General features: G+C 49.8%; 1 protein-coding gene and 1 pseudogene across 1 annotated transcript in view; one reads left to right on the top strand and one right to left on the bottom strand.

The window, feature by feature from the left end:
* The window catches only part of ACTN1 (actinin alpha 1), a 106,490-nt gene that overhangs the window by 40,561 nt on the left and 44,717 nt on the right, over positions 1-21,212 (bottom strand). The window contains 2 exon segments of the mRNA XM_030931528.1: positions 6,450-6,569; positions 11,313-11,427. Coding sequence (XP_030787388.1) covers positions 6,450-6,569; positions 11,313-11,427 — 235 coding nt within the window.
* Positions 20,052-20,316, top strand: LOC104659654 (annotated as a pseudogene).

Raw genomic sequence — 21,212 nt, 5'->3', positions numbered from 1 at the left:
GGCATGGTAGTGCCTGTAGTCCCAGCTATTCAGACTTAAGTGGGAGGATTGCTTGAGCCAAGGCAGAGGCTGCAGTGAGCTGTGATCGTGCTACTGTACTCCACCCTGGGCAACAAAGTGAGACCCTCTCTCAAAAAAAATAAGATAAAACAAAAAAGTAAAGGAATCGGCTCATAAAGCTTTGATATTTTTTTAAAAAGCACTTTCATTTGTGATTTCTAATGGTTTAAAGAGTTCATCTAAATTGAAAAAACAAAAAATACTAAACTCTCAATAAATAGGCAAAAGACAAAAAATCATAAAACATGAAATACAAATAATCAATTCATAAGAATGTTCAATCTCACTTATAATCAAAGAAATAAGATAATCTTCCCATGCTATTAAATTAGCAAACTTAAAAAACAAAGTTAGGCTGGGTGAAGTAGCTCATGCCTGTAATCCTAGCACTTTGGGAGGCCAAGGTAGGAAGATCGCTTAAGTCCAGGAGTTCAAGACCAGCCTGGGCAACATAGGAGATCTTGTCTCTACAAAAAAATGAAAAAATTAGGCAGGTGCAGTGGTGCACACCTGTAGTCCTAGCTTCTTGGGAGGCTGAGGCAGGAGGACTGGGGTTGAGCCCAGGAGCTCAAGGCTGCAGTGAGCTGTGACAGCACCACTGCACTCCAACCTGCATGGCAAGTCAAGACCCTGTCTCTTAAAAACAAAAACAAACAAACAAACAAAAAACCCAAAGCTGAAAAACCACATGCCTTGATGTCAGCAAGGCTACCACATTAGAAGTGTAAATTGGTTTAAAAACAATAATAATAATTTCTGGGAAATTAATCAATTAATCTGGGAAATAATTTGGCCACAAGGAGTAGGCATCTTAAAGTTGCTCAACTTTTTGGCAATAAAATTCTATCTCCAGGAATCTATCCCTAGCCAATGAAAGGAAACGCAGAGTAAGGTTCCTGTATGAATGCACTTGCTGCAAGGCTATTTACCACAGCCCCGTACTAGAAACCTCGCAAATGTACACAGTACACAGAATGACCAAGTAAATCCCCAGACCCCATATCGCCCTCTGCTAAAACCTCCACAGCTTCCCACCTCCCTGAGAGTCAAAGCCAGTGGCCAGCAAGGCCCTTGTGGTCTGGCTGCCTGGGCCTCTGGTTCCCCTTCTTCCCCCTGCTCTTTCTTCCCCTCCCCCCCTGCTCAGGCCCCCCTGCAGCTCCCCCTCCCTAGATACCTACATGGCTTGTCCCTACCTCCTGCCAGTTTCACTCACATACCCCCTTCTCATGGACACCTCCCTTGACCACCCAAGTTCCTCCCTGCTTTGGTTTTCTCCATCTGGTAGGTGTACATGCATATTTTCTCTTTCCCCTCTAGAACGTAAGCCCCATGAGGGTAAGAATACTTCCTATTTTGCATCATTGCTTAGAGTCCAGTATGAAGCCTGGCACAGGGAAAGCCCCCATCAGCATCTGCTGAGTGAATGAATGAGTGAACAAACACTAACCACAAGTGGGGGAATGGGCAGAGCTAACACAGGCCTGGGCCCCCTGAGAACACAATGGGCCTCAGTCTTCCAGGGCAGGGCCCAGGCCTGGGATGAAGTACAACAAACAGATGATGAGGCCAGGCGCAGTGGCTCACACCTGTAATCCCAACACTTTGGGAGGCCAAGGTGGGACAGATCACTTGAGGTCAGGAGTTCAAGACCAGCCTGGCCAACATGGTGAAACCCTGTCTCTACTAAAACAGAAATTAGGCAGATGTGGTGGCACGTGCCTGTAATCCCAGCTACTCATGGGGCTGAGGCAGAAGAATAACTTGAATCCGGGAGGGGGAGGTTGCAGTGAGCTGAGCGTGCCACTGCACTCTAGCCTGAGCAACAGAGCAAGACTCGTCGCAAAAACAAAACAAAACAAAAAAGACAATGAATGCAACCATTAACGATTATATCATGAGTGCTTAATAACTTAGAAATATTATTCAACATGGGAAACAGGAAAAGCAGGTAAAAAATTTCATAAACAGTGTTTAAAATATAAGGGAAAAAATTTTTAAGCCTAGAAAAAAGCTCTGGCGGTAGTCCTATGGTTTGGCCTTCCTAGGAGTGGGACTGCAATGCTAGCCCTCCCCTGGTCCCCCACATGCTGCCCCACTCTGTCACGGCCAAACTTCAGGGACTCCCGCTGGCCCTGACCTCAGTGCCTGCAGATCTGCCATCTTGGAGCCTTTCTGGAGGGACTGAGAGAGAGGCAAGTGGCTTCTTTCTTGGGTCTTGCCTACTTATCCTCTTCTCCTTCCCCAGAAACTCCCCAGAGAATTTTGCTTACTGAATTCTCATTTACACCAAAGACATAGTTTCACTCCAGAAAACAGAGGTGCCAAGCACAAGCACAGAGAGTAGAGTGTGCTTAATTAGCAGCCCATGTATGCCCAGCCCCAGTTCCCACCTGACTCCCATCCCATGCACTCTCCTTCCCCTTCCCTGGCATGGCAGGTCCTGTATTCCAGGCCTCCGGCTTCTCAACACTTGCAGCAAGGATGCCGCATCTCGCAAGCAGCTTTGTGACAGGGACTGCTTGGAAGGTTGGGCCCAAAGGGAGGGTCCCAAGGTCACAACTGGGCTTCGTGGGAAAAATCTTGATGACAGATTAACAGCGTCTGCCCTTCCTGGTCTACGGCGAGCTATGAAGCTGCTCGCATCCCCTGCTTACTGGGAACCTGTTTCTCCCTTCTTCTCCCTCCAGAGACACTGTTATCTGTTCAGTATTCAGATGGCAGAATGAATGCTGCAGAAATTCCATGTGACAGAAACTAGAACCCCAGGGGCCACCATCTCCCAGACCAATGCTGTGGTAGGGCACCCATGGCCCCTTCCATCCTAAAGACACATGCTACCTCACTGAGACCACCTCCACGCTCACAGCACCCAAACCCTCAGGCTCTACCTGCCCAAAGACCTTCAAATACAAAATTCTTTTTGAGTTCTTTCCCCTGGTTAACTACATTCCAACCACTCACCCAGGCCAAGTCCCAGTTCCATGAAGTCTAGGCATTCTAGAACCAAGTATCATAAGGGAGACCTTAAGGATGTGCTCCAACCTCTCCCTGATGTGTGGAAGTTCCTTGTCTCCAGCCTCCATGTGCACACCTTCAGGGACACGACACTCATGACCCTCCCAGAGCCCCGGTTCCATTTCCCAAGGCTCTTCCTGTTATCCAGAGTCCACCTACCCACAGAGTACCAATTCTGGGTCTGGTTCTGCCCTTCGGAGTCAGCCAGAGGTCCTAGTCCTTACACTGCATGATAATCCTTCAAAGACTTTGGTGGGGGGCTGAGGGGTGTCCCTGCTGGGCCTGGTCTCCACAGTCACAGCCTTCAGCAGCCCAGGATGGACAACCTGCAATGTTCCCCCGCCCCCCTTCCAGGAGAGCTCATTCCAGGCGATCTGCCTGTCACCTTTTATTTATAATCTACATCAATAAACTCCATTTCACTTTTAAAAGCCCACAAAATGCCATTTGCTGCCTCATCTAGTTTCCTGGTTTAGCAGAGTGGCCACTGTGGCATGATCCTAGTGCTCAGCCTGATGGGAGTGGATGATTTCAGACCTGGAAGCCGCAGCTGAAAACATTGGCTCCTCAGGGCAGGGAGAAGGTAAAGAATATCTCATTTTAAAGGAGGCTTTTTGGCTGGGCGCAGGGGCTCATGCCTGTAATCCCAGGACTTTGGGAGGCTGAGGCAGGCGGATCATTTGAGGTCAGGAGTTCAAGACCAGCCTGGCCAACATGGTGAAACCCCATCTGTACTAAAAATACAAAAATTAGCCAGGCATGGTGGCGCGAACCTGTAATCCCAGCTACTTGGGAGGCTGAAGCAGAAGAATCACTTGAGCCTGGGAGGCGGAGGTTGCAGTGAGTCAAGATCGCGCCATCGCACTCTAGTCTGGGTGACAAAGTGAGACCCTGCCTCAAAAAACAAAAAATAAAGGAGCCTTTTCAAAATATTGAGAGAAGCTAGGCCTGTGTCAAAGGAAAAGGGAAAACCGAGGCCGCCAGGTGAATCACCTTCCCAGCACAGCAGCGGCAGTGAGATAAGAGTTCACGCCAGTGTTCCTCTCACTCCTCACCCCTGAGGCCAGCACGGCAGGGGCAGGCTTGATCTGCCATCTCATTGCTGAAGAGAATTCCATGTGAAAGTTCTGTCCTGGGACCCGACCCGGGGAGGCAGCGCTGACAGGAAGAGGGAGGCCTCAGCTCTGGAGCCTAACCCTGGGTTTAACCCTGGATCTGCCACATAGAAGCAGTCTGGCTCAGAGCCTGGGCTCAACTGACGACACTCTTCCACTCTAGCAACTTTTCTGAGCCTCAGTTTCCTTAACTGTAAAACGTGGCTGGTGATACCCATCCTACGAGTCCATCGTGACGGTAGCAGGAGATGGCCCCTGTAGAGCATCCTGTCTGGCAACACAGAGCTGGTACTCGGTGAGTGCTACTCTCTTCCACCTTCCCCTTCCCTGCCCTCCTCCCCTGCTTTGGTAGAGGCTTTAAAGAAAAAACAAGTTGTTTTTTAAAATTTAGTTGCCAAATTTTTCTTTTCAAAAAATCTGGATTTCTGGCTTCTTTTGAAAAACCGGAAGATCTAGCAGCACTGGAGCCACACGGCGGCAATTTCTTACATCCACAAGGTGCCCACCCCGCTTAGGACATGATTCTGCAGCTCACCACAGCCCCTACCCACCCCTGCCACTGACCCCTGAACCACTTCACAAATTCTCTACACTCCCCTGCCCCGGGGGCATCTGAGCCTGCACCAACCACCTGGGTGACTGTCTTTGGCCTCCCACGCCTGCTTAGTTATAACTTTTTCTGCCAAGTCTTGAATTGCTCCCTAATAAAACAAACTGTTCTTTTCTTATAAGGCGGAGAACATCTTCCTAATCACAAAGCAGAGTATACCGCTATATGTCAATCCTTTGAACATTTATTGAGCACCTACTGTGTGCATCATGCTGCTAGGAGCTGGGGCCACAGGATGTAGAAACCATGCTTTCTGCCTTTGGGAAGCTCATAGCTGGTGGGGGAGATGCTGGAATCCATAAGGCACCTCCCGTGACCACCTTGGGCACTGGCCTGAAGTCCAGATAAGGCCAGAGGTGAGCAAATTTTTTCTGTAGAAGGCCTGATAACAAATGTTTCTGGCTCTGTGGTCCATATAATCTCTGTAGCAACTGCTCAACACTGCCATTGAAGCACAAAAGCCACTGATGATACATTAACACGGGTGTGCTGTGTTCCAATATTTCCAAAAATCCGAGTCAGCTGGACTTGACCCCATGCACTACAGTTTGCTGAGCCTGTGTTAAAGTTCTCCATTTGATGTATCAACAAAATATCCCTCCATTTCTAGAAGAGAGGGGACTGTAAGCCTCAACCAGAGAAGAGATCTGCCCCTATGGACCTACCAGGAGCAAGACCCCTGCCCCCTCCAAGGAAAGGCCACTCTCTGAGGGCATTTCTCTGGTGTCACAAAGACCTGCGTTTGAGTTCCGGCTTTGCCATTTATTGACGGCAGAACCTTAAGGAAGTAACAATCTCTTCAAGCATCTGTTTTCTTATGGCAAAATTGGGAGAATTAATTATGAGCGCTACCTCATAGGGTTGTTGGAGGATTAAGTACATGCCACAGAGTGAGCAATCCACTCTCACAGCCAGGGTGTGTCTCGAATGAGTGAGATTCATTCGTTTTCAGGTCTCTGACCTCACGCAGCAGGTGCCCCATAAATACTTGATAAATCCATGGTCACAGGACTGAAGGGGCCTGGATAGAATATCTTCTGCCTGCTCTAAACGACCAACTCTTAATTTTTCAGAGCCACCACAATGCACACAAGAAATTACACTATCTTCTTTCAATCATTAAGGACATCCTAGTAATAGCTTTTTTGGGAAGTGTTTCTAAGTAAAAGTGAAAGAGTTAGGAAGCTACACTGTAGGGAAATGCTATTAAAAATGTTCCTACAGACTTCAGTCTTGCCAGGACCCCGGGGGAGTCTCGGGGCAGCCTCCGGCCTCTACCAGCCTGTGTCTGCACACCCTTTCCAGCCCACACACAAATCCTCTGCTCCAGGCAATGCTGTGCAGTCAGGCCTGTGGATAGGGGAGGTGGCATGCCACACACACATAGGACTCCACAGAGCAAGGACGTGGCTAAGCGGGTGCAGGCATGGGAACAGGGGTCTGAGTCCTTGGTTTTGGGCGGGGCTGAGACTAGAAAAGTGTTGCAATACGAAGCACCCACAGGCGATCAGATGGAGGTGTTGGGGACCCACTGCCCAATGTCCCCAAGTGATGCAGGGCCCAGGAGGCAGCTCAAAAAAGGCCAAGAGAACCAGGGGAGACAAAGAAAATCAGACTCCTTGGGGCCACCAGAGGCAGGCCTTACTCACCTTCAGCTCCGATGGACACCAGTTTGACACCTTTGCTGGCTATGAAATCCAGGGCCTTGTTGACGTTGGAGATCTTGTGCACCCTCATCTTGCCTCGCTCTGGCTTGGCCAAGCGTTCACCTGTTTGGATCAAGAGGGAGGAAAAGGAAGGTGAGATGCTATGAGCCAGGGGCCAGAGCTACTATCACTACACCCTCATCCAAGGCACAGCTTAGCTAGGCAGGAGCGTGTGCATGTGTGCATGTGTGTCTGCGCTCACATGCCGCTCAGGGGCTGGAGAATGTCACCCTGGCAGGGAATGGAGGCAAATCTACCCTGCCTCTTCTTTCTTCCGCTTCTCAGGTCCAAACCTGCTTGCATCCACTCAACATTTATTTATCAAGCCCCTACTGCATGCCAGGGATTTGGCTGGGTGCTAGGCATAGGGGGGTGAACAAAACAGTTTCTTGCCTTTATGTAATTATAGTCCAGTAGGAGAGACAGACCTTAAACAGAGAAACACAAATAAATATATACAATGAACATATACAAAGAAAGATCCATGCTCTTCAAAAGAGGAGGAGGAAGAGGAAGGAGGAACTGAGGATTGGTCAGAAAGGTCTGAGTCTTTGCAGCCAGGCAAAGAAAGCAAGGAATGATGATCAAGGCAGAAGGAATAGTACATGCAAAGGCCCTGGACTCCTTTCTAGCCTTCCCTGTGCCCTGGGAGGAGGGTAGAGGTCACTCAAGTATGAACTTCCCTGGTATTTAAATGGGCTGCCTATAGCAGCCCATCCCCATTTGAGAACTGCAGTTCTTGTCCTTTTATGCTGCCTCCCATGGGCACCCAGGGCTCAGCTCCAGGTCAACCCTCCACCCCCACCTCCAGACTCCACACAGTAGCTTCTGCTGCTCAGGTTTCAAGGTCAGAACCTTCGAGAAAATAGAGGTAGAGGAGCTGGCTCTCCAAATACCCCCATTAAGAGTGCTTTTATCCCAGAACAAAGAGCATCTAGGGGCCTCTGAGAATTTTCTAAGTGCAGCATGTGGCCATACCTAGGAAAGGGGTACATAGCTTTCAGGGTCTCTAAGGGGCCAAGGACCCCAAAAGGCTTAGAACCACCATCACAGAGCCTGGAGCTCAGGCCCCTTGTGCCTGCCCTGATCTCCTGACCAGCCCCACTGTCTCCTCAGCAGGCCGACAGTCTGGCTGTGAGAGCTCCAGGGACCAGCCACTGGGATTCTGGCCTAGCCCACCCTGTCAGAGCAGCACCTCTCCAGGTGGCCTCCCAGCAGCCCGCTAGCTTCTGGAAGACAGCAGACTTCCTGCCACAGATGGGATCTGGCTGTCAGCTCCCAGGGAAGCACAGCTGTTTTTTAAATTAAATCAAGACTTTCCACTTGGGGCCCTCCCAAGGCTCTGGCTGCAGCCCAGCAAGGTACCCCAGCATTTCCTGTCCAGGGGAGATGGCACAGGGGCTCCCTCCCCACAGGATGGATGCAGGCAGCACCATGTCCCTCCCTGGAAGGCTACTCTTGCTACAGCCCCAGCCCTTGGGGCCTGTCCAGCTAAGTGGAGTGCCCCAGCCATTCAGCAGCTGCGCACACTGGCTGGAAGGAGGCTTCTGCAGAGGACAGTGGAGGAGGCAAGGGTTAAACACGGGAGAATGGGAAACACTTCCCAGACCTGGGCCAGTGGTTCTCAAACATCAGTCAGCACAAAATCACCTGGAGAACTTGCTAATCTGTGGCTGTCCAACCCCTTCCCCCTCTCACTAAGTCTGTGATTAAGAGGGCTGGGGTAAGGTTTGGAAATCTGCATTTTGACAAGCAATCCTGCTGATTCTGGCGTGGGTAGTCCAAGGACCACACTTTGAGAACCTCTGTAGGCAGCATCCCCCTTCTTCTCCTCATCCTGGGGCACCCTACCCATCTCCAACGATGATCAGGAGAAGATACCCCAGCATTTCCTGTCCAGGGGAGAACAGATCATTTCATAGAACAGATCTTCCCCAGCCTTGGGAAAGAGACACATGCTTCACAGAAGCGCACAGGTTCCCCCGGGCACAGGTCAGACCCATGCAGCAGGAATACACTGGGTATCATGCGGACAAGTCCAGCTCTGGGCACTCAGTCGTTCTAATGTTCCTGGAGCACCACCTACATGTCTGGTGCTGTTCGAAGCACCTGGGACACAGAGAGAAGATGGCCTGCCCCAAGGAGCTGTGTGGAGCAGAGAAGAAAACAAGTGAACTAAAAATGGTTACACTTCGTGGTAAAAGATACAGCAGAGGAATTAATGGGGTATTAGAGGTGCTGGGGAGCTGGGCGGGGGGTGGGGGGCGGTGGTGCGGGCTGGGCACAGCCCACTCAGATTAGGGGACAGAGGAGGGGTGAAGCCTTCTTGAAGGACAACCTCAAGCTGTGTTTTGAAGAATGACAAATAGTAGGCCAGGCGCGGTGGCTCAAGCCTGTAATCCCAGCATTTTGGGAGGCCGAGACGGGCGGATCACGAGGTCAGGAGATCGAGACCATCCTGGCTAACATGGTGAAACCCCGTCTCTACTAAAAATACAAAAAACTAGCCGGGCGAGGTGGCGGCGCCTGTAGTCCCAGCTACTCGGGAGGCTGAGGCAGGAGAATGGCGTGAACCTGGGAGGCGGAGCTTGCAGTGAGCTGAGATCCGGCCATTGCACTCCAGCCCCGGCGACAGAGTGAGACTCCGTCTCAAAAAAAAAAAAAAAAATGACAAATAGTAAGGCCAGGTTTGTTTAAAACTGGGAAAGGGTAGTGGAGGAGGTAGGAAGCAGGGACATTCTAAAAGGCAGTTAGAGGCCGGGCACGGTGGCTCACACCTGCAATCCCAGCACTTTGGGAGGCTGAGGCGGGGATATCACCTGAGGTCAGGAGTTCAATACCAGCCTGGCCAACATGGTGGAACTCTATCTCAAGGAAAAAAAGGAAAAAGAAAATAAATAAATAAATAAAGACAGTTAGAAGAAAACAGCATGGTGGCTCCTCAAAAAATTAAACAGAGCATTCCCATGTAACCTAGCAATTCCACTTTGGGGAATATATAAAAAAAGAACTGAAAGAGGGATTTTAAAAGTATTTTGTACACCCGTGTCCCAGCATTATTCACAATACCCAAAAGGTACGAACAACCCGAATGTCTACCGACAGGTGAATGAACAAAATGTAGGCAGCCATTTTATATCTGTAGGGCGTACATACAATGGAATATGATTCAGCCTTAAAAAGGAAAGGGATGGTGGTACATGCTCCAACATGGATGAACCGCGAAGACATTCTAGTAAGTGAAATAAACCAGTGTCACAAAGGGGAAAATACTGTATAATTCTACTCGTACAAGGTATACCTAGAGGAGTCAAATCAGAGACAAAAAGTAGAACAGTGGTTGCCAGGGGAGGGCCGGGGGAGCGGGGAGCTAGTGTTTAACAGGTGTAGGGTGTCGATTTTAGACGGTGAGGAGCCCTGAAGATGGACAGTGGTGATGGCTGCACAACAGTGAGTGCATGCATTTAATACCACTGCACTGCAACCTTTAAAATGGCTAAAATGATACATTTTTGTTATATATTACTTTACCATACACACAGGTTTTATCTGAAAGTGGAAAAAATTACTTTAAAAAAAAGGGCAGTTAGAGCTTGTGCAAAGGCACAGGGAACAGAAAGTGGATGTCATCTGAGGAGAGCTGCACGTTCCCCGCCCCCCCCGCCAACTGGCAGAGGATCTAAGGTCTGATACCTTTTTGGGAATAGTGAGTTGAAAACAAAGCAGGTGCCAGCTCATGCAGGATTCCATAAGCTATGCTAAGGAATGTGGCCTGCAGGCTGAAAGCCCTGGAGAGGCACCACAGGCTGAGGGCTGTAAGCAGGGAACAGCGTGACCATATTTGGACTGACTGTCGGGCGAGCCCTCTGGCTACATCGACGGGGTGGACTGCCAGGAGGAGCTGGGGTAAAGGCCTTTATGGGATCATCTAGGTGAGAGTTGACACAGGCCACAATGACACCACAACAGTAGGAGTTAAAAGAAGGATTGAGAAGAAGGAATCAGAATGAACAGAACATCAGTAACAAGTTGCAAAGAAGAACTGTCTATGATCCCAGCTTGGGTGCAGAGAACAAGACTCTGGGAGGGAAAAGAGGTTTGCTAGGGCGGGAGTGACAAGCACAGAGTTTTGGACATGCTGAGAGGACCGTGTGGGACACTGGGGTGGAGATGCCCAGCGAGGTTCAGCATTTGAGAGGTGGCTCAAGGGAGAGGCCTGGGCTGGGATTAGGTCTAAGGCTTACCGGCATCAAGGTGAAGAGAAAGTGAAGAGAGTAGCTAACATGGCCCAGTGTATCAACCAAGGCTAGACTCACGGGACTCCCACTCTTTAAGGGATGGTAGCAGAAAGGCATTCATAAGCAGGATGAGATGTGTGTTCCAGTAGAGCTGTCCCTCCAGACATCTGGACAAATCGGGGGCTGGGGAATGGCCTGGGTCACCTGGATACAGCTAGATAAGTATTAATGGAGCCAAGATTTGGAGACAGTCACCCATGGTTAACATACTTGGCCACAGAATCCTGGCACTGGGGAGGAGAAAGAACCTCAGTTCCTTCAAAGCCTCCCTTTTTTTTTTAACAAACAAGGATGCTGAAACAGAAAGGCAAAGCAACTTGTCCAAGGCACCTGGATGGCTGGCACCAGAACCAGAACTCAGACGCACGCTCCTAGGGGGAATTCACACATGTCATCCCCAACTTGTTTCAAGAGTCCCAAAACCAGCTGCGCCCATGGGCAGAGTGATGCCAAGGTGTCAGGCAGCACCAATAGACAGCATCTCGTCCTGGGCCGGGGTCCGCCTCACCTGAGATGACCTCCAGCAGCAGCATGAGCTTCAGGCCATCCCGGAAGTCCTCTTCAATGTTCTCAATCTGCGTCCCCGCCTTCCGGAGGTGGGAGTTACACCATGCCGTGAATGTCTGGGCAGAGAGAAGAAGGGCAAGTGGTCAGGGGACTGGTGTTGTCATCCTCATTGGACAAGCTGTTTAACAATGCTGGGAGGTGGGTGGTGGACACCTACTCAGCAGAGCCTCTCAACAGAGTTGCCCCACCATGGTCTCATTCACAGCATCAACCAAGCACTGAGCTCCCCACAGGGCAGCAGCCGAGGGACCCTACACAGAGCCTGCTACATGGGTGGGAGCAAGCAGGATAGATGAAGCAGCAAATTTCCTTAACATCCGCCTCCTAGCCCTCTCTCACAGACATCATGCACACCCACATTTGAAAATGCCACAATTCCATTCTTATAAGTTACCTCTTAAGTTATAAGACTTAGTTTCAATCTTCACAGTTTTAAGACAAAGTAACCCGGAAGTAACATATTAAGCCCTGTTGACACCTTAGGGTAAATTAGTATATTAAATCATTTCATTAGCAGCCAGCTAAGAGAAAGGAGTAATAAGTTTCACTGAAAACAGAATTCAGATGCAGGGTGTCAGGATACGGGGGAAGAAGAGTAAGCACCCCAATGTGTATCTGTGTGTGTTTTGGGTGGGGATAGGGGCACCTTAAGCCGCAAAAGCATGAGGAGTTCCAGAAAGGGAACATAAGGAGGTTAAATCAAAGACCATCAGCTTCACAGTTCTCTATTAAGCAGATCATGATCAGGTGAGGCAGCAACTAAGCCATCCTGTGCCAACAGCACCACCTGGTGGTTCAAACAGAAACAGGGTGTCTCAACAAACATGAGAAAAGCATGCATCTCAGTTTTACACATCTAAAACGGGTGTCTCTCTCCAGTTGTCTCCAGTCTATGGTAACCAGAGAGAAGAGCTCCCTTGCTTTAGATCTAAATCATTCATTGGCAACTCCAGACTTCTTTTTTTTTTTTTTTTTTTTTTTTGAGGCGGAGTCTCGCTCTGTCGCCCGGTCTGGAGTGCAGTGGCCGGATCTCAGCTCACGGCAAGCTCCGCCTCCCGGGTTTACGCCATTCTCCTGCCTCAGCCTCCCGAGTAGCTGGGACTACAGGCGCCAGCCACCTCGCCCGGCTAGCTTTTTTTGTATTTTTTTAGTAGAGACGGAGTTTCACTGTGTTAGCCAGGATGGTCTCGAACTCCTGACCTCGTGATCCGCCCGTCTCGGCCTCCCAAAGTGCTGGGATTACAGGCTTGAGCCACCGCACCCGGCCTGGCAACTCCAGACTTCTCTGCACCAAATGGCACTACCAATTACATGGGGCTCACCCAACACCAGAGCCATTCAGCTCTCTTCCCACCTGCCCTGCAAAATTCAAAGGGTGGGAAGAGTATCATTCATGTGATAGTAGGAACCACACTAGAAATACTCTTCCTCATGGGAAAGGTCACAGCCTCATGCTCCCCACCCCCTTCCTCCTGCCCTGGGGAACTCCAAAGGTGAAGTGGCAATGAGTGGGCAGGAAGAGGGAAGAACATCACATCAGTGAGTATTAGGGGAAAAGAAATAGCTGCTTAGATTTAGAAGCAAAAGTTGAAGAGCCTATGAGCAAGAAAGGGAACAGGGGGACAGGAGCTATCACTCCACACAGGCAGGGAGAAAGGGACAGCATTATGATACCCCGTGACTCTGGGCTTAATCTTTCAATCATGTCTCACTAGTAACTTACCAATACGGAATACCTGTCTCTTCCTGCAAACATATCTCTACTCTGCAGGCCAGCCTACTCCCATGATGAAGAGGAACAGCGTATTGTGCTATCCCAGAGCTTTGGGAAGACTGGCACACAAATCGGGGGTGGATAGGAGGCATACATTGATTTCCAGTGTCCTCTCTATCTTGCTTGGCTAACTCACTCATCTTTCAAGACTGGGTAGAGATATCACCTGCTCCAGGGAGCCTTCCTGATAGGCACCTACTATGTCTGGGCTGGACATACACCCACAGTACCCTGCATTCACCCATTATGTCTAGCCACTTGTCAGCTCCACACCCCCAGCCTGGGAGCTCCTGGAGGTAGAAACTCAGTGTTCACCTTTATATCCCAGAGACCCAGGGCACAGAGTCAGGGACATAGCAGTGAACTAAACAGCAAAAGTCCTTGCCTCTGTGCAGCAGACATTCTAGTGGACATAAGAATTGGGCAGCCCCCAGCACTTTGGGAGGCCGAGACGGGCGGATCACTGAGGTCAGGAGATCGAGACCATCCTGGCTAACACGGTGAAACCCCGTCTCTACTAAAAATACAAAAACTAGCCGGGCGAAGTGGCGGGCGCCTGTAGTCCCAGCTACTCGGGAGGCTGAGGCAGGAGAATGGCGTAAACTCGGGAGGCGGAGCTTGCAGTGAGCTGAGATCTGGCCACTGCACTCCAGACCGGGCGACAGAGCGAGACTCCGCCTCAAAAAAAAAAAAAAAAAAAAAAAAAAAAAAGAATTGGGCAGCCAGGTGAAGGAACAAGTGGGGAACTGGATGCAAAGCTGAGAGGGTCCTGGGAGATCCAACTGTACCTTGTGGGTGAGGCTGAATGCTCTCAGGGCAGGGGGTGATGGGACAAACAGTGCTCTTAGGGACCCTCTGGACATAGAAGACAGCTCGGAGAAAAGAGGACACAACAGGGGAGGGAAGCATATGTATCAGGCATCCTTCCTCCGGTGCTGGCACTGCACCTTTATCCTTTAGCCTTTATCTTTATTTTTAACTTCTTTTTATTGGTAGAAAAAATATTAAAGGATTTTTAACTCTTTAAAACAAACATAATTTATTTTGGTTTTGCACATTCTCTCCCAGCTGACACTGGTCTGCCCAGTGTCTTCAAGCTGTGCATTCACACTGGAGTGTGCGTTCACACTGGGGTGGACGGTCTTTTCTCACTTATCACCAACTTGGCCATCCCCAGCACCCAATCCCAGGCCCCCAGCACTGAACCTTCAGCCTAAGGTTTTCTATTCCCTTGAGGGGAACTGTGTCAGCCCTGGCAACTCGAAGGGACGCTTTCAGGTCCAATGTGAACTGAAACACCCGGGGTCCTAGCAGGCACCGCCCTGTGCCCGCCCAGCTGGGGGCTGTAAATTCTCACTGTTTACTACCCAGTCGTGGAGGGGGTTGGGGGTGAGATAAAGGAGGAAGAGGCTGCTGTTGTAAAAAGACACTGCTTTTGAAAGAGGAAAAGCGCTGTTGAAAGCAGCCAGTCCCCTTTCCTGGAGAAGCCAGGCTTAGCCCTGGGAAACAAAACACACCTGTGTTTGCTCGGGTCTCCTGGACAAAGCACTGGAACACGGCTTTACTAAAACCCCCAATCCTCAGAGGCCCCACAGATTACTGCCTTGAAGGGGGCTCTGAGCACCTCTCAAACTGCAAAGTTTCCCCGACAAGCAGCACCCACCGCAAAGTTGAGGCAAGAGGAGGAAATGGTGGCAGTGACTCGGTGATCAACAACATGCCCTTCGGGACGCATCAGAGCTGGGTTCTGTTCTCAGATCCACTATTTACTGGCTGTGTGACCTTCAGATTAACCTTCCTAAACTTCAGTTCCCTTTGCAGTAAAACAGGGACAGTAAGAGCACTTCGTAAAAATTAAAAAGATTAACTCAAAAAATATCCGTAAAGAACTTGCCATTGAGTAAATGCTAGCGAACAGTGGGGAGGAGGAAGAGGACTAGCTCCCCACAATGTTCCCAGGACCAGGTCTCAGAGGACTTGCTCTTGCTCCCCTGCACTCCCACCCCCATCCTCTCCCTGTCCCCAGCCACCAAACCCTCCTGTTGTAGGTCCCACCCCTCCATGCACTGTACTGTTTCCAAGATGACAACATGCGAGCTTTTTGAACCGGTGCCGGTGTGTTCGTGGGAGAGGGCTGGAAACTGTGGCGTGTTCGTGGGAGAGGGCTGGAACTGTGGCGTGTTCGTGGGAGAGGGTAGAACTGTGGCGTGTTCGTGGGAGAGGGTGGAACTATGGCGTGTTCGTGGGAGAGGGTGGAACTGTGGCGTGTTCGTGGGAGAGGGCCATCTTCAAGTCACCTCCTTGGGTCACGCTCAGGCTCACAGCCTGACAAAGGAGACCTGGGACGGCAGGTCTTCACTGGATCCACTCCGTTCCAGAAATGGCTTCGGGGATGCCGAGAGGTCCCAGGAAAAGTCCTTGGGACCAAGGATCACACTGGGACGTTCCCACAGAGCAGCGGCAATGGCCTGTTCTCCTCTTAGCAGCCCTATCTGTACTCCACCCGCCCCGGCCCTGCACAGTCTCTGAGGACCCGGGACAGAGCGAGGGGCCGCAAAACAGCCTGGACCCCTGCTCAGCCTCTCACTGACCTCGAAGCCACTGCCCATGTCTAATCCAGTTTAAAGGTGGTTTGAGGAGGTGAAGAGTGCAACTTTCCAGCCCTGAAGTTCAGGGTTGCAAAGAGGGACCTGGCCAGGTGCCAACAGAGGAGCCCCAACCCAGGCCAGGGCTCACGGAGCTGGCCATGGAGACAGAATCACATTGTCTACCTTCTGTACAGGTCTCACAGCCTTGCTCTCACAGATGCCGCTAACATCTTTTCGTCATATCTTTCACAATTATCATGTTGATACACTTCCTTTAAAATGTGTTGGAAAGGAATATGGCTTTTGAGAACATGCCTTCCCTGCCCCCCAGCTCAGACACACTGCAACGTGACTTTAGCCACAATGGGCCTCTTTAAGCCTCAGTTTTCATGTGTGTAAATGGGGGACAATAGCATCTCCCAGGCATGACTGAGAGGAAATACCCTTATGCAGTAAATAATATTAGCATAGTAATGTTAATTTATGTGACTAATGACAATATAGTATCATTGTGTCTGAAATATAGTAAGTGTGCACAAAGTGGTGGTTCCTGCCATCATCATCACTGCCTGAATTTTAGATTCTAAAAGGATGTCTGAATAATCACACTCTGCAGGGATCTGGGGTACAGAAGATTACCACAGAAGCATGAGTCAGGGGATGAGCTTTTACAGTCAAGCATCCTTCATACCCTTGGTCATGGGGGGAGGGAGGGATAAATCACAAGATCCTAAAGCAGGAGGGCTATGGGATTTGCTCGGATCACTCTGCAGACAAGTATCCACGGGAATGCAAGGATTTAGTCACTCTAAAGAAGACACTGCAAATCCAGGCCTATCAACTTCTAGCAGGTGGTAAACCCTGGGCAAGTCACTTGACATGGCTCTGCCTCAAGGCACCATCTATAAAATGGGGGTAGTAATAGCACCTACCCAGCGGACTACTGGAGGAGTCAATGAGACAGTCCACTTAAAACACTGAAAATGTTACAGCAACTGCAATAATTAACCATTGTTACTACTGCCACCACAATTGGGAGTATAATTATTATCAGTTTATGCTGTTAACACACCTCATAAAAGAATGTTAGAGCTAGAAGAGGTGTTAGGCACCACCCAAGTCAAACTTTGACTTTACAACTAAGGACACACACCAGAGAGGGTGAGCGGCTTTCCCCAGCCCACACGGCTGGGTTATATTCACAACCCAACCTCCCAACTCCTCCAGCCCCTCACACTTTCTGCTCCACCCGAATGATGTGGATTTCAGGTGCAGGCACGGGTGGGTGCTGGAAGGGAACAGCAGAACCAAGGCTGAGATTCTCAGGGGCCAAACAGGTAAGCTGAATCTCATAGGGTGTCACTGAAAATGGGTCACTGTGAAGTGAAAACACCAACCAGATGAAATCCAGGGGACTGCAGCCAGCATTGGCACAGTCTGAGCTGATGGAACATCAGCAGAGTTGGCAGAAGATGGGCAGCCTCTCTGGGGCAGCCTGGCAGAGACAGGCAGAGCCCAGAGACAGGCAGGTGGTTGTCAAGAGGCAAGCGAGATCACTCCAGATGGTAAGCAGACCAGACAGGCCTTTGAGGGGAACCTTGGGAACGGGGGCTCCATGACCAGAAGGAGAGATGAGAAGGCTGAGGGATTCACTGCAAATATCTAAAGACCCTCCCATGAATGAGTGAGTCAACTTGCTGGGTACTGACCAGGCAGAACAGGCCAGTGGTGAGGAATGGTGAGGAAAGTGGATTCTAGAGCAAGATGGACCTGGATCCAGTGAGTGACTGTGCAGGTGACTCGACTTCTCCAAGCCTCCATCTCCACATCTGTAAAACGGGCATGGTAATAGAACCTACCTCACAGGGTGGGGAAGATCGTTGCAGCAGCACGTGGAAAACACTTAAGCACAATTACCCACACATAAGCCTCCAAAAATGGGAGCTACTATTATTAGAATGAAGGACAGAAAGTTTCAGGGAAGATTAGAGTTCAACATAATAAAGAACAGACCACAAGCTGGCTATACAGTGTGCTGCTACCTGTGGCTAAAGGCAGGGCTCGGCAAAGGCGCTGGGGAAGGGATTCAAGCAGCTCCCTCCGGCAGAGCTAAGTAAGGTCCCTCATCATTCTGACTCTGAGAGCCTGAGGCAGCCCTGCAAAGGCAGCCCTTGAAAATGTTGGTTTAGAGGATTTTTTTGGCAGCGTCCCAAGTAGCTGGGACTAAAGGTGCACACTACCATGCCCAGTGTGATGTTAATATTGATTGTCAACTTGATTGGATTGAAGGATGCAAAGTATTATTATTCCTGGGTGCATCTGTGAGGGTGATGGCAAAGGAGATTAACATTGGAATCAGTGGACTGGGAAAGGCAGACCCACCCTCAATCTGGGTGGGCACCATCTAATCAGCTGCCAGCACAGCCAGAATAAAACCAGGCAGAAGACATGAAAAGACTAGACTGGCTGAGTCTTCTGGCCTCCGTCTTTCTCCCGTGCTGGAAGCCTCCTGCTCTCAAACATCAGAATCCAAGTTCTTCAGCTTTGGGACTCGGACTGGCTTCCTTGTTCCTCAGCTTGCAGACAGTCTACTGTGGGACCTTGCTTTGTGATCGTGTGAGTCAGTACTCCTTAACAAACTCCCCTTTATATATACAGCAAGGTTTCTCAACCTCAGTACTACTGATATTTGGGGTCTGAAAAATGTTTTGGTGGGGGCAGGGAAGCTGCTGTATGCATCATAGGATGTTCGGCAGCACCCCTGGACCCCGCCCTAGTTGCTGGTAACATCCCCCAACCCCAAGCTATGACAACTAAAATTCACCCCTCAGTTCCTCATCTGGAGGAGACAAACACATATGCCACAGATCATAGTAACAGCAGCAGCTGATATGTATGGAATATTTGCTACATGCCAGATCCTCTCCTGAGTGCTTTACCTCCTTTAACTCATTGAATCATCAACATGACGCTGTGGGACAAGTATTCTCTCCACTTTAGAGATGAGGAAACTAAAGCAAAAGGAGGGGTCAAGTGTAGGACAAGTTAGTCCTCACCTCCCTGTTTTTTTTTTTTTTTTTTGGTTTTTTTTGGGGGGGGTATGTATCTCGCTCTGTTGCCCAGGTTGGAGTGCAGTGGTGCGATCTCGGCTCACTGCAACCTCGGCCACAGGGGTTCAAGCGATTCTCCTGCCTCAGCCTCCTGAGTAGCTGGGATTACAGGCGAGCACCACCACACCTGGCTAAGTTTTTTGTATTTTTAGTAAAGACGGGGTTTCACCGTGTTGGCCAGGCTGGTTCTCAAACTCCTGACCTCAAATGATCCGCCCACCTCAGCCTCCCAAAGTGCTGGGATGACAGGCATGAGCCACCACGCCCAGCCAGAGCACTCTGTTCTGATGTTTAAGTCTCAACACACAATCCAGGCCATCCACTCTGGCTGACCTCCCCAGAGAAACCTCCATTGACAAAGGTGCTTTTTCCATTTGTTGCACAGTGGAATAAACAAGATAACCCACCCGCAGCCAAACAAGACTAGCTGGGCAGTGGTGGGACAGCCCAGGTTCCAACCTCATGTGCTGGCCACACCTCTTCCAAGCACATCCTCCCACTCTCCCGGAATCAAAAATACCAGCCACCATTCAGGCCAGGAGAGTTGTGTTCAGAGGATGAGCTCAGGAAACCTGGGCCCTGCCCTGGCTCGGCCAGGCGTGTGACCTCAGAGAAGTCACTTCAATCCCTTCCAGCTCTGTTAGCCCAAACAAGTCCCTCCTACCTTGTAGGCTAGAGCCCAGCAACTTTTCCCATAACATGCCTAATTAGAAGACACAACCAAATAGCACCCAGCAACAATCTTTTGTTCCTGTGTAGGGTTTATTCTGACTGGTGGGCTCTCCCCCTTGCCAAAGAAAGCCAAAAAATTCCCCAGGGACAATTTCATCTCCATGAACTCAGAATATACTCAGTGTTTCAGTCTCAAGGAAGCCAGCTCCTAACCCTCCTCACCAAGCAGACCCCGATACTAGTTTCCTGAACAGTATCTAAAAGCTTTATGCTACAACCTCCCTAGCAGGACACAGAAGGACCGGGATCATCGGCTGCCTCCAGGGAGGAAAATGGGAAGGCAGGGGGTGGGGGACACTTGCTTTTCACAGAATATACTTTTGTTTCTTTTGAGTTTTGTACCAAAACCATTTGTATGAAAATGTGCTGTCATTACCTTTTTTTTTTTAAAGTATGCAAATATAAGAAAAGTCTGTCTAGGGGGTGGCGGGAGGAACTGTTACGGGAACTGAAGCTGCCGATTAGGCCTGATCAAGATGACAACTTCCCAAAAGCACCGAGACTTCGTGGCAGAGCCCATGGGGGAAGAGCCAGTGGGGAGCCTGGCCAAGTGAAGTCCTGGGCAAGAAGCTGGAGGAAAGGGGCTTTGACAAGGCCTGTGTTGTCCTTGGCCAGTTTCTGGTGCTGAAGAAAGATGAAGATCCCTTCCAGGAATGGCTGAAGCACACTTGTGGTGCCAACGCCAAGCAGTCCCAGGACTGCTTCGGATGCCTTCCAGAGGGCTGCGACGCCTTCTTGTGATGCTGTCTGGGAAGCCCTCGATCCCCAGCCCTCATCCGGAGTTTGCAGCCGAGGAGGGACTCCTCCCCGTCCTCTACAGAGGAAAAGATTGCTATTGTACTCACCTCCAACGTACTCCAGGTCTTTTGGGAGTTTTCTCCCCTAACCATTTCAACTTTTTTGGATTCTCGCTCTTGCATGCCTCCCCCTTCCTTTTTCCCTTGCCAGTTCCCCGGTGACAGTCATCAGCTTTCCTGCATGGATCCCTGGCCCTGTCCCTCACCCCCACCCTCACTTTCAGTCCATTTGATACCATTTGGCTGTTTTTTTGGCAGAACAGTCACTGTCCTTGTAAAGTTTTTTAGATCAATAAAGTTAGTGACTTTCAAAAAAAAAGAAAGAAAGAAAAAAGAAAAGTCTGTCTGGGAATATATACATTTAATTGTTATGTCAGACCTCTAGGATAGGATAGAGGGGACTTCCCATTTCTCTGGGATTATTTGGCAAGGGTGGGACAAGTCTCAGGTATTACGGAGAAGGAAAAAGGATGTTTCCGAAATAAAGATAAAAAATGAAAAAATTATCCCATCTATTTAAAAGGATGAGTTTGGGAATAAAATAAGACATAATATAGGGAAAAGGCTCTGAAGAACTTAAAAGTGCCTTATCAGTGTAAAATCTTAAAGAAAGTCATAATTAGGGAGCGGGACATGAGGATACACCAGCAATCACACACACACATCTCCCCAGTAGTTAAGACAGCAAACTGCTAACTGGGTAAGATGAAGGGCTGTACTCTGGCCAAGTGACCCCAGGAAATCACCCAAATGAGCTTCTGTGCTTCCTGAAAATGGTACACAGCTTCCTATACAAGCCAGCTTCTCATCTGATGGTCCTTCTTCTCCCTGAGTAGAACA

This window comes from Rhinopithecus roxellana, chromosome 5, assembly GCF_007565055.1.
Source record: "Rhinopithecus roxellana isolate Shanxi Qingling chromosome 5, ASM756505v1, whole genome shotgun sequence".
Lineage (NCBI taxonomy): Eukaryota > Metazoa > Chordata > Mammalia > Primates > Cercopithecidae > Rhinopithecus > Rhinopithecus roxellana.
This window is presented reverse-complemented; position numbering and strand designations above follow the sequence as displayed.